The following is a 17,175-nucleotide window of genomic DNA, read 5'->3' as shown; positions in this document are numbered from 1 at the left end:
ACAGCAATAATGAGTTTTTGGTAACAATTCCTCATCAGGGGCTAATTCTATGTACATAATTAACACTTAATTAATGATTAACTCATACTTGAATTTGGTTTTGGCGGCAGTGGCTCAGGGGTAGAGTGGCCAGGAATTTAGAGCAGTTCGATTCCCGGCTCCCCCACCCAGAGTTGGTGTCGAAGTGTCCTTGAACAAGACTCTGGACCCCAATTGCTCCCGATGAGCAGTTTGGTGCATGGATTCCTCCGCCATCGGTGTACAAATTTGTGAATGTAATGCACAATCTATGTAAATCACTTTGGATAAAAGCGCTATATTTGTCTCAGAGCCATCTAGACCCGGAGGAGTTGTTATTAATGTCTCCAATAGACAGAATAAAGTGCCAGACCTGGAGGAGTTGTGGTGCAGGAAGGTGTGCAGCTCTCCAAGGCGCGTGCAGGCCGTGAGGCTGAGCAGCTGGGTGAACTTGCCCTGCCACTCGTCACAGTGCTGCACCAGGGACATCTTGAGAGGCGTGCAGTCCAGCAGCACGAACTGAACGCTGACCACCGCCTCCTCCTTCTGCACGTTGTTGGCCACCTCTGTGTACCTGCGGCCATGATGGGGACAGAAGGAAGGAGGCCCAAAGCACCGTGGGCAGGGAGCAAGGGACACAGACAGAAGGAAGGAGGCCCAAAGCACCGTGGGCAGGGAGCAAGGGACACAGACAGAAGGAAGGAGGCCCAAAGCACCGTGAGAAGGGAGCAAGGGACACAGACAGACAGACAGACAGACAGACAGACAGACAGACAGACAGACAGACAGACAGACAGACAGACAGACGCAAAGGAGAATGAAAGTAAGGGACACAGACAGACAGAGACAAATACCTCAAAATTGTACTTAAGTACTAGTAAAAGTACTTAGTTACTTTCCACCACTGGCCTTTGCTACAAGACTGTACAACTTAAAAGGTTTTTTACAAGGTCCAAAAAAGGTTACAGTCAGTGTATTGCAGTGGTGGAACAAGTGCACTTGAGTTTACTTGAGTTAAATGTTGCTATACCACAAATATAGAAATATACTCCGTTGCAAGTAAAGGGCTTTATTCAATGTTAAATATAAAAGTACCCATTATAAATGGTCCATCTCACACACTTCTTCAACTTTTTCATAATTTGTACAATTTGTTTTGGATATAGCAGATCTACAAGCTCACAATATGTCCCATCGCGTGTTGGCTCTTTTATTATGCCAACTGGTAACACCGTGAATGCCCGGAACCAGTAAATCAGTGTGCCCAGCAATTTGCAGCGTCGGAGCCCATTTCAAGAGCACCAGGCGCCATCTTGGATGTAGCTGAAGTAGCTAGATTTATATCCGAAACACCCCCGAGGGGATCGACAACAACGGGGGGTATGATTACTTCTAACACGACAAGCGACGGGACCGCGATGGGCCGTCGAAAACATGATCTTTGGGTAGAATTGGAAGCATTGATTTAGATCAAGAGTTATTCACGTTTTAAGATTTTTCATCCAATCCATTAAAATGGAGGGGGAACCACTTTGGATGACGTCCCAACCGGAAATGACATTGAATGTTGCTCAATAGGCGCTCCCAGCCTGTTATGGAATGATTCATGTTCCGTCTTTTGATTAATCTCCGTTCTGGGCATCCGACGTAATTAATGAATAAGGCGTCCCGGGCCCTCTGTATGTTTTGTAAGAATAATTTAAATCTACAAATTAACTAAAGCTGTCAAATAATTGCAGTGGAATAAAAAAAGAACAATATTTGCCTCAATTGCCTGTGAGGTTTTGGAAAATGGAAATACAGTACTTAAGTAAAGTCAAACTCTAGTCAAAATGATAGAATGCTGTATACCGTCTTATTTCCAGTGCATACGTGTTGACAAAATTAACTTCATAGTGTATTTGAAAGAGTTTAACAAACTATAAACACTACTGTATAACATTTATTTTACTGAATTAGAAAAATCTGTTGCACTTCCACACTAAACACTAACATATTCTAAGAAAGAGAGCAAATCTCCAACTTCAAGTCAAAGAGGACAAATGACTCATATTTCCACTTATTTATTTGGTTTATATTTATCACAAACAAACCCTGATGCCAACGTATTTGTCTCAGAGCCATCTTCGGAGTGTTCACATACTTTAAGACAATGGTAGACCTACACAAAGTGGAGTCCAGGGAACCCAGGGGTCAACATTTTCAGATGGCTGTCCTTGACATGAAAACGTTTTAGAATCACTGCTTATATATATATATATATAAGCAAACATACCATGCCTAGCACTGCCTCTGCTTAAATTGTTTGTGAGCACTGTTAGTTTTAATAGCCATGTCTGATTCAGCCTGTGTGTATTGATTAGCATTGATGCACAACATGTGTGCAGTCTACTGTAGCTCCAACTAATTTAGTTTTAGCTTAGTTTCTGTTCAGGTATGACTGTTTAAGCTGCCACCCACCCACGCACGCACGCACGCACGCAGGCAGGCACGCACGCACGCACGCACGCACGCACGCACGCACGCACGCACGCACGCAGGCAGGCACGCACGCACGCACGCACGCACGCACGCACGCACGCACTTATTATTTTGAAGTAAATAAAATGATGATGAAACTGGCAAGATAAACATGTTTAAAATTGGGAAAAGCAGATACACATGTCTTGCCTCTAACCATTTGATTTAAGAAAGTAATCTGAGAGGAAGAAACTACATGAAATGCAGAATATTTTTTGTTGTTGGTACTATTCTTTATAAAACATATAGCATGTGTTACCACACACACACACAAAACTGGCGTCCTGATTTTGGAAAACCTTAAAAAAATATATAAATGTATCAGCATTGCCGGATGAATAACTCTTAGCAAATATAGCAGCTCTATAAGCTCACTAAGCATCACATCGCAATTTGTTGGGACCTTATAGATCTACCATTTTTAGATCTGCTATTTCCGCTATGCGTTGCATGAAGAAGTACATTAAAGTAGAGCTTAAACGGTTAATTTAATTCCACAAGCTACATAAATATATCATACAGGACTGCCTGCAAGTAATAGATATCAATTTAATTATAGATTAGCATTAGCGGCCGGCCGGCCGGCCTAGACGCTGACTAGACAAGACCGCAATGTCTCCAGTTCAATTCCTATAGCCGGGGAGGGGAGCTCCGCGCTGCGTACCGTACCGTACCGTACCGTACCGTACCGTACCGTACCGTACCGTACCGTACCGTACCGCCACTGCCCTTGCTCTCCTCTTTCACTGTCAAATGTGAATAAATCAATTAAAGACCATAAGAACATTGATGAAGACAGCCTCATGTCTTCCACTGTAAATATGTTCACCATTGATATCCAAATACTATCGACATAGCGCAGCCGTCGTATGCAGAGAGCTGAGAGAGACACACACACACACACACACACACACACACACACAGATCACAGTGTTGACATTACAGTCATTTACATACCCTGTACCACACTGACAAATCCATGAGGCAAAAATGCATACTCACACTGTGTATCTACTTTACGTATGTGTATAGGCCTGAAGACTGAGTGCCTGTGTGTGTGTGTGTGTGTGTGTGTGTGTGTGTGTGTGTGTGTGTGTGTGTGTGTGTGTGTGTGTGTGTGTGTGTGTGCGTGCGTGTGTGTGTGTGCGTGCGTGTGTGCGTGCGTCTAATATTTGCTAAGGACGCACGCACGCCTATAGATTCAGTGGAGGTCACAAGGACAATGTTCTTTGCTTTATCCTCACATCTCGTCCTCATCACCTGTGTTTGTGGTGTGTGTGTGTGTGTGTGTGTGTGTGTGTGTATGCGCGTGTGTGTGTGTAGTGCACGCGTCATTTATCCTTCACCCTCCATCAGTTTTCTCTTTCTCTCTCTCTCTCTCTCTCTCCCCCCACATCACCCCACCTCGACCCTTCCGCTGATAATACGTCAATGCAAACCTCATTTCCTTGCAACCTTCCACAGACCTTCCACGGACGCACGTCTTCATTCTCTAAAGGCAAACATTTGCTTATGTTCCTTAACTTTAACCGTGTGAACCTCGCTTGTCGTCCATGCAGTATTCTGGACATGAACATGAAAAGAGCATGATCTTCAAGCTCTATGGGCTTGTAAATTATTGGCTACTTTAGGGGTTTGAACTAAAAGGACCACCCATGTCCAACCCATCTTCATATAGTTGATCCTCACTAAAGCTCATTTTAATATGGCACCAATATGGTGCTCTGAGACACCATATTGTATATTATATAGGGCACGGGCCGAGTAGACAAAAATGGCACCACGTTATCATTTTCAAAAGATTTTTTCACATCTGAAAACTTGTAAAACAGGACATTCTGCATAATGAGTACTTTTACTTTTGGTACTTTAAGTGCATTTGATGCCAATACTCTAGTACCTTTTTGTACTTGTACTGTCTTGTACTTTACATTTTGAATACGGGACTTCTACTTGCAACGGAGTACATCTACATTGCAGTATTTATACTTTTGCTTAAGTAAAAAATTTGAGTACTTTTTTCACCACTGTCGGGTGTCACGCTATACCTGGCGATGTCCGCGTCGAAGGACGACACAGGCTGGTTGAGCTTCTGGTAGCGACGCACAAAGCCGTCCTTGTTGACCTCCCAGATCTCGCGGTACCTGTCCCACGTCTGCAGGTAGGCCTGGAGGTGCACGGCGATGGAGGCCGTCGCCCCCGACACCGTGGCCTGGATCTTCATGATCTCTTCGTCCTCCTCTGGAAAGACACATGAGAGAGACAGGGGAGGACCTTATTCATAGGCCCATTCATATTCCCGTTTTCGGTGAAGAGGTGACCACCGAAAACTACAACATATAGGCTATAAAATGGTGCATTTATATTATATATATATACCAAGGAAAACTTCCTTAGAAGAGGAAGGGACCGCACACTCCAGGTTACGCTCAGATTATTTTTGCTTCATTGCTTTATTTGCACGACGCGTTTCGCTGTGGAGTCAGGTGCTTTGCACGAAGCCTACACTTCATGGCAAGGTAACTTCACAACCCAAACCTCTACCAAAGTGGTCTTACACTTGAAGTCCTTTCCACGGCATGGGACCCATGCAGGTCTCAGTGCGTTTGGGGCCATGTACATCCTCAGGTGCACTAGCCTTGGGCTAGCTTCACTTCCCCCAGTGTGTTTGGGGCCATGTACATCCTCAGGTGCACTAGCCTTGGGCTAACTTCACTTCCACTCTCTACAGAGGCGCGTTATTTTGGGCGGTGGCCTAGGGTCAGATTTCCAAGTTTCCTGGAAGTCATTTCAAGAAGTTAACTGTGTGCTAACTGATGTGTAAAGGGCCTTAATTAGCCGTGAGCCAGAGCTGTAGTCTACTCCGGGGCTACGGGACCAACCCTGGGACCAAATAGCTGCGGTTCCAAAACAGCTCCGTTGTGACCATAAAACAGTCAGCTGTATAAACCTCATCAACAGCAGAATGTAATATGACTGGCTGGTGTTCAGGTTTTCAAAAGATTTTGACAAATTGAAAAGACTTGCAATGACTTATTTTACGTTTTCTACATTTGGACAATTTTTTATACAGGACTACTACTTGGAACAGAGTATTTCTACATTGTGGTACCGTATTGCTACTTTTACAAAACAAAATCTGAATGTTCAGATCCCCCCCCCCCACTGGTATAAAGCTAATACATAAGAGACTGTAACTTGACTGAGTGTTGTTTGTGTGTGCGTGGAGTGCGAGTTCAACAATTGCGGCCATTGAGTTCTCTCATTACATGGCTAGGCCATGAAGTGTCGGTTGATGTGTCTGGATTGGAAAAGGCGTGGGGAGCGCTGCGACGGGAGGGAGACGGAATACTTTGGACGCCGCTTGAGATCTATTGCGGATAATTTCACGGTTCTCTGTGGGACGTTTGTGGAGGAAATTCCTGCAGTTCGCCAGCTTATTACATGAGAAATGAGTGAGTGGATTGCAGGGTATAAATGGGACAGAAGAGAGTTTACTGTAAGCTTGGAAAACAGGCAAAAGCTGACCTCATCGAATGGGACGACCATGCTCATTACTGGAATCAACAAAGGGTTTATTTCTCACTCGCACATTGTTGCTGTCGTGTGGAAACATTTATACTGCATAACCAAAACGGTAATTATTTTGTCCGGAAATGGACAAAAGAACATGCATTTGAATGGAGCCAATGGAGCTATTAGTTGCAGTATTGCAAGCTTTTCATTTGGTAACATTTTAACGCAGTAATTCTCAAACCTTTTCGCGTCAAGGACTGCCAAATTGGGCTGCGGACCTCATCTGAAAGTTTGTGCCTCCTGGACCCCCTCAAGGCCGATATATACAAGTTTAGCTATTTCTGCGTCACACATTCATTTATGGGAAAACGTAAAAAATAAAAAATAAAACTTTAAATGTGAAGGCACAAGGTTTCTGCCATACAATGACATACAGGTTCAAGCAACAACAACAATCAAAGAAAGTTGTTGGGGTGGGACATGGCGGACATGTGAACGATATACTAAAAAGTGAAACTGAATCCCTGTCCGTCCATCTGTGCGTGCATCTGTAGTTCACGTATTTCGAGAACCGACCGACTCACTCACAGCGAATGAGTGAGTCGCTGACAACCTGAGGGGGTGCAGTGCCCGGCGTTGAGTATAGGTCAGATAGGATAGATGGCTGTCCAGAACCACTAATCCGACCAATTTGCCGAAATATGGAGATCCAGTTTCCCGGAACCACCGATCTGCCTCTATTATGCTTTGTCGTACAATGGCAGCATACAAAAATACATGTGCTAAAACACGTTGTAATTTAACTAGACTACTTTTTTGAAACACAAGTTTGAAATAATGGTGATATTGATTTTGAATTAAGTCACATCGCCCAGCCCTACTTCAAAGTACAATAATCAAATATGGGCGAAACCATAACCTCAAGTCCCACAGTTCCCACAACACAACCCATACAGAACGTAACATGTTCTCACACACACACACACACACACACACTGCATACAGAACCCACAACCCACTACATACAGACCTTAACATGTTCCCACACAAGAGGTCTCAACAGTGCCTTGAAGACAGACATCCACCCACGCTAGTTAAAAGATGTCTTTTTCATGGGTGAACATGCGTGCACGCACACACACACACACACACACACACTCTCTCTCTCTCTACCTCCCTCTCACACACACACAAGATCTCGACAGCGCCTTGAAGACAGACACCCACCCACGCTAGTTAAAAGCCGTCTTTTTCATGGGTGAACACACACACATGTACAGCATGTACTGTAGAGTACCGCTGGGGTTATATAGGAGCTAGCGATCTTCCTTCACAGTGGATGAAGAACACAGTGTTCAGTGTGTTGATAGAGAGAGGCAAATTTATGCCGATGTGGTGAGACGTGCTCATGGATACGGGAGCAATGCGGGTGTGTGATCTCTCTCTCTCTCTCTCTCTATATATATATATATATATATATATATATATATATATATATATATAACACACAGTATATATACTCTAGAGGTTTGGGCCGCTATGCGCCCCTCACATCTCTCTCTGCCCCTGCTCTCCTCTCTACCTCCCTCTCACCTCCTTCTCCCCCCCCCTGGTCACAGGCTTTTCTGTTTTATACTTGTGTAATATTTAACATGCATTTTATAATAGAGAAACCATGACCATATTTGGAGTCATACGTCACAGGTATGTCACAGATGGCCGACGTCATTGTACCTGCATCTATTCGTACGACGTTGTCGCCAACATTATTTTCAACATGTCAACAATGTCAACTGTTTAAACCCAAGAGTGGGTAGCATGTACCTGTAGCACAATTGAATCCAGCCTCTTTACTTATACCTGAACTGAACTGAACTCCCGTTTGTTCCAAAAGACTGAAATAAACTATAACTACAGTAACTAACTAACTAACTAACTAACTAACTGACTGGGGCAATGGGCCTGGACGTGGGAAACACGTATGGTCCCACAGAAGAGGAGAGAAGGGTCTTCAAGGAATGCAATCGGGAAAGCTTCATGTACAGGTCTGTGCCCTATTCACTGGTTAGCATGTTCGTCACACAAGCCCTGATTGCTCGAGGAACTCTGACCGCCTCGCGACCGTTCGGCAGTCTACCCAAAGTCGTATTTGCAGGACTATGTGGCTACCTGGCCGGGAAGATTTCGTACATGGAGACGTGCCGGGAAAAGTTCAATAAGCTGGAGAACTCGCCACTGGGGGAAGCCCTGAGACAAAGGGCTCTACAGGGCTCCCAGTGGGAGAAGACTAGTGACCCAAACACCCGGCCATTTGATCATGGGCCCATAGAATCCTCGAGCCACAGATCGGTTGACAGAAGTGAAGAGCCACTCCTGCAGCGAGGGAGAGACGCCAGCCCTCCGATCCAGTCACACAGAGAGGGAGATGAAGGGTCCAGGAAGAAGGCCGTCCTCTATGAGGATTTAAGGACGAAGAACAGAGAGAATTATGAAGACAAAGGGAAGGGGAAGCCTGGAACCGTGGTCAAAGGTGCCCCGGCAGAGACGGAGCCTGACAAGCGTCTGCCAAAGAAAGAAGTCAAGAAGAAGAACATCTATGGAGATGAAATCTGGGAGGAATGAATGTGTGTATTTCAAGCAATGTCTTCTGCAGCAGTGGTTCCCAAACGTTTTAGCTCAAGACCCAAAAGAGAAATTCAACGTTTGCCCGGGACACAAACTAGTGAAAATAGCTACAAGCGCCCACCACGTCTCGAAGGGACACGTTGTGGCTCCTATATTCAGTTAGTTTAGTTCTTAAAGATTTGTTTTCCAATTTACGGAATTTCTTAGATTTATTCTTAGTTCTTAGTTTTATTTCTTCATGAAATTACTGAACAAAAATATTTTTGGGTTTTTTTAAATAATAATAATTAAAAACAAAATGATGACTTTGTAGCCGTTCTGCTCCAATTAATCTGGATAACATGAAAATTAAATTGTGTGAACAGTTTTGCTCGGATAGATTCACTAATATGTCGTCTTTGTACTTGGGGCCCAAGAGAAGGGGCGGTTGAGCTCCCCTTGCTCCTGATTGAAATGTTTCAGATAACTTGGGTCAACGTCCTCATGAATTAGACAAACAGTTATGCCTTTTAGGTCTCGGGCCTTTCTGTTTCTAATTTTCTCTTAGCCAGATCGGTCCATATGACGGTGTATCATATACACGTGTTTCCTCTACTCACCTTTTCTGTTACACAATACATTTGTATTATATACTAAAAGACACACATGGGCAAGTCCATTGGGAGCTACTCCGTTCCCATGTGATTCCCGAGATCCAAAGGATTTATTGAAATAGCTGCCTTTGGCAATGGCAAAGTATTTCCTTTCAAGTTCCCCCCCATTTGATATGCATCAGACCACAAATCCCCTTTTGATACCATGTGTATCTCTCTCTTAATGCCAGGCCCATTTGTTGACCTGACTGGCATCCTAGTTTCAATGTACTTTATTTTATTTTATACTCTTTAACTAGATGCTAGGTTCTTGGTTTACCTATGATCCTATTACTGAGGCACTACACTGTCTCTCTGCATCAAAGTATGTGTTTAACGAGCTTACTGTAAATCGGTCTGGATTAAGAGCTTCTGCTACATTGCAAATTGGACCCCAACATGCACTGTAAAATCCTCTGTGTTAATTTAATTCTGAGTGTACACAAATAATATAATGGAACCAGAATGGACTCTTAAGGCCACACTCACAGAATGACAGACCTGTGTATGTTCCTTTTTGGTTAAAACATTAACCAAGTTCATGCTCAGGGGTTTTGCAGTCTGGATGGGATTTCCCAAGATATGAACTTATTGGCTGTTTCCGTTGCACTTTTCAGCGTTTCACTGCACTTGTTATGTGATAAAGAATATTAAAAATTGCACTCAAAAGAGCCTCATGTACTCAAAATTGCACTCAAAAGAGCCTCATGTACTGTACAACAGCATAGACCTTGTAAGAAAGTCACAACAGCACAGAGACTGTGGCCCAGGAATTTAGCTGTCATGTAGCCTGCAATAAAAATATGTCTGGACAATATGTGAGTTGCAGCTCTGAAAATGTATGCGCACTCTGGGTATCCGAGATCCCAGTGGCAACGTTTCACTTTGGATTACCTAGACGGAGACTCTCTAGTTCCACTCTCTCAAAACGTCACCTTAAAGGTTGCACAGCTTCGACCTGCAGTGGATGAAACGTTTCTCCATTTCTGCTACAGCTCTACTTTCATCCAACACCCGCCAGAAAACAAAGGAAAACAAATAAAAGTAAAGCAGATTGGGCTTTTCCTGGAAAACAACAGGGTTCCCAGAGAGGCCAAAAGGGCAGGGTTGAGCAGTGGTGGAAAAGTACTCAGAATTTTGAATTGTATTGGTACTTAAGTAAAAGTACCAATACTGCAATATAGAAATACTCTGTTACAAGTAAAAGTCCAGAATTCCCCGTTTTAAGTTTTCAAATGTATACAAAATATTTTGAAAATAACAAATCTACAAGCTCACAATGCGTCACATGGTGACCTGTTGTGAGCTTGTAGATCGGCTATTTTAACTAATAATCAAAATGTACAAAGTAACTAGTAAATAACCTTTTCAAATAAATACAGTGGAGTAAAAGTGCAATATTTGGATCTGAGATGTTGCGGAGTAGAAGTAAAAGTATTGGAAATTGGAAAATACTAATATAAAGTAAAAATACCTAAATTACCTTGCACTTACAGTAAGTACAGTACTTAAGTAAATAGTGTCATTATATAGATATTCCACTGATATAAATAATAAATATAAATATTTCAATCAATCAATCAAACCGCCCTGCATGGTAGTCCTGTGGTAACACCACTGGTTGAGAAACGTAATGAGAGACGGCGTGGCGCTAATACCGATGACGGCGTGTATGGGCCTCCTCTGCGAGGGCGTGTGGGTGAGGAGGTCGGGCAGGCGTCTGAAGACAGAAACGGCTCCGATGAGCTGAGCGCCCACGCCGTTCACCAGCTGGGCCAACGTCTGCAGCGTGGGTGAGAACTGCACCTGCGGACAGACACAAACCTTATTCACATATACTATGACTAAAATTTCTTTATGACTCACATAAAACTATGACGAAAAATGTCCGTAGACTACCTTTTTTTCACTGATGGAAAGTATTTTGAATCTTTTTTAAATATGTGTCTTATATGGGTAGAGGCCTCGTATAACCCCCCCTGGGCTTCTTGCCTCCTCATGGCACTTTCCCTTTTTATATATATTTTTTTATTGTATTGTTTTATACTGTGCTAAATAAAAAATATATGATAAAAATATATAATGAAATGAAAACTAAGCTATGGCCAGGCCCAGATTAACAATGGAATTTACTGGAGCTTAAGGCTGAGCTCACACCTTTAATGCAATTCTCGTGCTCGTTGGATCAATGCTGTGTTGTGTCATGGCCGCCCAATGCATTTCCAATGGAGGTCACATGGTTTGACACAACATAGGGGGAGGGGTCTGTTGTATGGCTTTCAGCTGTGTTTCGACTGCGCCCCTCCCCCTCATACAACACAATGTTGTGTCAAACCATGTGACCTCCATTGGAAATGCATTGGGCGGCCATGATACTACACAGCATTGATCCAACGAGCACAGAGCATTGCATTAACCGTGTGAGTGCACCCTAAGCGCCACGGCCTGCAGGGCCCTGTGCGAGACTATTTCAAATAGTCAAAACTCAAAACCGTATTCACAGGTCACCGATTTCAATGTAGTGCAACACAAGAACCCCCGCTAGTTTTGTTTTTGGGTCGTCCAAAAGTTTCTTAACCACTCGGTGGGAGGATGACACTAAAAAATAACCGATCCAGCGTCGGCGAGCAGCCTTAATAACTCTGAGGGAGCAGCGGCGATGTAGTGCTGGTGGTGCACTGAATGCACACGTGCCGTTCGCAAAGAGTGTCGTTCTTGATTGTGTTATGCACGTGTGCATGGGGCCTTTTGCTTTGGTGTAGCACCAGCAGGCCCTCGGAAGGATTGACTCGGCACTGGCTATGGTGACTAAAACTATGACTAAATATACGGACAATTTCATCGACGGATAAAAACTAGACTAAAATGTTAGGGAGCGACTAGTGCAGAAGAGATCCAGTGGTTGCACTCAGGTGTTGAGCTCTGAAAATAGCAGATCTAGAAGCTCTGTGACGTGGTGTGAGCTTGTGGATCGTCTATTTTCAGCATGCAACCAAGTGTAAAATCTGCCATTAGGATGCAAGGCCTGCCAAAATAAAATGTAGTCGACTAAATCAACTGTAGATTTAGTCGACTAAAATCTTATGATAATTAGTGGACTAAAACTAGACTGAAGGTAAAACATATGAGTCAAATTTAACAGATTATTATTCAAAATTTGCTGATACACTGATTCACTGATACACACATGCTAAAAGCACAAAAACAGACACACACACACACGTGAAGTGCATCGATTCCGTCGACGCCGGGTCTGCAGCGATGAGATTCACATTAACCTCGCTGCAAAATCAATGTCTTGTTGCCCATGGGCAGGAGAAGGCCAAACACACCTCCTGCTCCCCCCGTGTCTTCCTTCACCTCCTGCTCCCCTCTGTCTTCCTTCACCTCCTGCTCCCCCTGTGTCTTCCTTCACCTCCTGCTCCCCCTGTGTCTTCCTTCACCTCCTGCTCCTCCTCTGTCTTCCTTCACCTCCTGCTCCCCCTGTGTCTTCCTTCACCTCCTGCTCCCCTCTGTCTTCCTTCACCTCCTGCTCCCCCTCCGTCTTCCTTCAACTCCTGCTCCCCCTGTCTTCCTTCACCTCCTGCTCCTCCTCTGTCTTCCTTCACCTCCTGCTCCCCCTGTGTCTTCCTTCACCTCCTGCTCCCCTCTGTCTTCCTTCACCTCCTGCTCCCCCTCCGTCTTCCTTCACCTCCTGCTCCCTCTGTGTCTTCCTTCACCTCCTGCTCCCCTCTGTCTTCCTTCACCTCCTGCTCCCCCTCCGTCTTCCTTCAACTCCTGCGCCCCCTGTGTCTTCCTTCACCTCCTGCTCCCCTCTGTCTTCCTTCACCTCCTGCTCCCCCTCCGTCTTCCTTCACCTCCTGCTCCCTCTGTGTCTTCCTTCACCTCCTGCTCCCCTCTGTCTTCCTTCACCTCCTGCTCCCCCTCCGTCTTCCTTCAACTCCTGCTCCCTCTGTGTCTTCCTTCACCTCCTGCTCCCCCTCTGTCTTCCTTCACCTCCTGCTCCCCCTGTGTCTTCCTTCACCTCCTGATCCCCCTGTGTCTTCCTTCACCTCCTGCTCCCCCTCTGTCTTCCTTCACCTCCTGCTCCCCCTCTGTCTTCCTTCACCTCCTGCTCCCCCTGTGACTTCCTTCACCTCCTGCTCCCCCTGTGTCTTCCTTCACCTCCTGCTCCCCCTCCGTCTTCCTTCACCTCCTGCTCCCCCTGTGTCTTCCTTCACCTCCTGCTCCCCCTCCGTCTTCCTTCACCTTCTGCTCCCCCTCCGTCTTCCTTCACCTCCTGCTCCCCCTCTGTCTTCCTTCACCTCTTGCTCCCCCTCTGTCTTCCTTCACCTGCTGCTCCCCCTCTGTCTTCCTTCACCTCCTGCTCCCCCTCTGTCTTCCTTCACCTCCTGCTCCCCCTCTGTCTTCCTTCACCTCCTGCTCCCCCTCTGTCTTCCTTCACCTCCTGCTCCCCCTCTGTCTTCCTTCACCTCCTGCTCCCCCTCTGTCTTCCTTCACCTCCTGCTCCCCCTGTGACTTCCTTCACCTCCTGCTCCCCCTCCGTCTTCCTTCACCTCATGCTCCCCCTGTGACTTCCTTCACCTCCTGCTCCCTGTGACTTCCTTCACCTCCTGCTCCCCCTGTGACTTCCTTCACCTCCTGCTCCCCCTCCGTCTTCCTTCACCTCCTGCTCCCCCTGTGACTTCCTTCACCTCCTGCTCCCCCTCCGTCTTCCTTCACCTCCTGCTCCCCCTGTGTCTTCCTTCACCTCCTGCTCCCCCTCTGTCTTCCTTCACCTCCTGCTCCCCCTGTGTCTTCCTTCACCTCCTGCTCCCCCTGTGTCTTCCTTCACCTCCTGCTCCCCCTGTGTCTTCCTTCACCTCCTGCTCCCCCTGTGTCTTCCTTCACCTCCTGCTCCCCCTGTGTCTTCCTTCACCTCCTGCTCCCTCTGTGTCTTCCTTCACCTCCTGTGTCTTCCTTCACCTCCTGCTCCCTCTGTGTCTTCCTTCACCTCCTGCTCCTCCTGTGTCTTCCTTCACCTCCTGCTCTCCCTGTGTCTTCCTTCACCTCCTGTGTCTTCCTTCACCTCCTGCTCCCCCTGTGTCTTCCTTCACCTCCTGCTCCCCCTCTGTCTTCCTTCACCTCCTGCTCCCCCTCTGTCTTCCTTCACCTCCTGCTCCCCCTGTGTCTTCCTTCACCTCCTGCTCCCCCTGTGTCTTCCTTCACCTCCTGCTCCCCCTGTGTCTTCCTTCACCTCCTGCTCCCCCTGTGTCTTCCTTCACCTCCTGCTCCTCCTGTGTCTTCCTTCACCTCCTGCTCCCTCTGTGTCTTCCTTCACCTCCTGCTCCTCCTGTGTCTTCCTTCACCTCCTGCTCCCCCTCTGTCTTCCTTCACCTCCTGCTCCCCCTGTGTCTTCCTTCACCTCCTGCTCCTCCTGTGTCTTCCTTCACCTCCTGCTCCCCCTCCGTCTTCCTTCACCGGCGGAAAAAGTCAAGCCCCTGACTCCACCCCCCTATCTCTTGCAACGCCATTGATTTTTATGACATGAAACTCATCCCAGCTTCTTTGTCCTATATGTTAAGCCATAAGCAGATGGTTTTATCAAGACTGCACGTCACGAGGCTGTCTGGACATGGACGCACGCACACGCGCGTTGCAAAACGATACGATACATAGTCAATGTTGCTGTTTTAATTTCGATATACTTCGATTCTTGAAAGTAATATCGATTTTTCGATGCAGTTACTATATCGTTACACCCCTACTCACACATCATGCCATTGGCAAGACAGTGGATTGTCAGAACGTTGTCAGTGAGAAAGGAGTAAATTTGTACGCAAATGCTATTCAGATCCTTTTTTTTCTTTTTTACAATGACAAGAAGTGTTGAAAAGTGACACTTGTTTTCAGTAACAAAGGAGAAGAATTAGCAAGGCTAAACAGTAAAAAAGAACCTTGGGGAAAACAAGTACTTCCAGAAAAAATGCAGGAAAAGTACAGAAAAGCCTGAAGTGTTGGAATGGTACATGTATACCTGTAGGCGGGGTGCACACAGTGCCTAAAACAAAGGCATTATGTGCAATACTGTATTTTTTTGTACTATCTTTTACAGCCATTGCTATTGTTATCTTTTGCTATTTCTCTTGCCGAGGAGCAGCTGAATCAGAGAAACTGCACTCTCGAATACCCACCCATAAAATGGGATGTAACGATAAGGAATTGTGAATGTCTCCTTCAATCTTGTGGGTTTGACGTGTGGCCAGCCTCCCTCTCTCGTGCGTTCTGAAACTCGTGCAAAGTCCCGGGCATGCATAAGGCATGAGGGATGTGTCGCTCCTCATTTCTACACGGCTGGGTGTCGTCTCTGTGATGGATAATGCTATCTCACATGTAAAATATGTCCTGCCGCCACACATCCGACTGGCCAGAGTGTGTGGGCGTTTTGTTTGTGCACGAGCTTGTGGTGGCGGTGGTGTGTGTGTGTGTGTGTGTGTGTGTGTGTGTGTGTGTGTGTGTGTGTGTGTGTGTGTGTGTGTGTGTTGGACAAGGACAAATGGCTATTCTCCTGTTCCATCATGCCGTACAGAGTGCGGGGTGCTGACCCGTCCACACAGGACTCTCAATGTGACTCAGACCTTGGAACCACAACAAACGGCAGGGCTTCACGCGCTGAAAATGGATGAGTTTGTTCTGCTCTGAAATACGAGATTCCTGTCTCGTATGTGCAGTTGTGCACACGTGTGTGTGTGTGTGTGTGTGTGTGTGTGTGTGTGTGTGTGTGTGTGTGTGTGTGTGTGTGTGTGGTAACCTACGTGTACATACTGTATATGTTGGATGGAGAAATAATTACCGTATATCGCTCGGAATCTGAAAAAAGTGAAGCCTGAGTTATGCTTATGCTTATGCAACGTCCACAGAGACATTTAAAAAAACAATGTCACAGAGTTGTTTTCAAAAAGTTCACCGTACACGTGGAATTGTCTTAGGAAATGTGAGTGTCCACATGAAACCAACACGACCACTGAAAACGCCTGTAGTATATACAGTATGCCCAGCCTGTTAAGTGGCGCTGTAAAGCTGCCACAAAGCACCAAAAAAAAGACAGAAGAAAGACATGGAGCATGCCCATACAACTCATGCGACGTAAACGGCAACAAACGGAGAATGCTGTTCTCCGTTGTCCACTTGTTGCTGACGGTGGTCGTATAGGAGCAGTACATGTCGCTGTAAAAGCCCTATCGCACTGAGTATCGGAGGGGGGCGGGGAATGTTGTCATTGGTTAAGGAAAGATGCGTATTTGTTGTACACACGGAGACGCAATGGTAGCGTCTTCATACTTTTTCACTCTGGGTATTAAAAAAAGATACTTGAAGACCACTGCCCTATGGCAATGATTATTGTACGACTATAGAGCTATGTAACACTTATTTTAACGGGAAAAATCACTTACTGCACCTTTCTTTCTAATCAAAATCAGGCTTGGTAAATGTCCCGACCCCCCGTCCTCCCGTCCCTTGCTTTCATCAGCTACCCTCACATTCCTTATGCAGAGCCTCACTGCGGTGGCCTTTTCACTGTGATAATGTGTCAGCATGCTTCCTGCAAACTGCAACCCTGCTATCTCGCAAGCTCGTGCGTGCGTGCGTGCGTGCGTGCGTGTGTGCGTGCTTGCGTGCGTGCGTGCGTGCATGCGTGCGTGCGTGCGTGTGCCCTTTCCCCTCTGCTTTCAAGGTCATCCTAAAGAAAGAAAAAAAGAAACCCACCAGAACCAAACGGCTTTATTGTTCTTTTCAAACTGACCTTTAGCTCAGGGTAGAGATAGTGAAAATCCACTGCCTTGGCACTAATTCAACAACCATTCCACTCCCCCCCCCCCCCATC

General features: G+C 46.0%; 1 protein-coding gene across 1 annotated transcript in view; it reads right to left on the bottom strand.

Annotated features, from left to right (window-relative positions):
• The window catches only part of LOC306913850 (dynein axonemal heavy chain 2-like), a gene marked incomplete at its 3' end in the record, with an annotated part of 263,300 nt that overhangs the window by 121,932 nt on the left and 124,193 nt on the right, over positions 1 to 17,175 (bottom strand). The window contains exons 20-22 of the mRNA XM_079490662.1: positions 10,970 to 11,117; positions 4,587 to 4,779; positions 392 to 592 (exon numbers count right to left, since the gene is read on the bottom strand). Of these exons, the coding sequence (XP_079346788.1) occupies positions 392 to 592; positions 4,587 to 4,779; positions 10,970 to 11,117 (542 nt within the window). The remainder of the gene's footprint in view (positions 1 to 391; positions 593 to 4,586; positions 4,780 to 10,969; positions 11,118 to 17,175) is intronic.

Source organism: Electrona antarctica (assembly GCF_951216825.1).
Source record: "Electrona antarctica genome assembly, chromosome: 21".
Lineage (NCBI taxonomy): Eukaryota > Metazoa > Chordata > Actinopteri > Myctophiformes > Myctophidae > Electrona > Electrona antarctica.
This window is presented reverse-complemented; position numbering and strand designations above follow the sequence as displayed.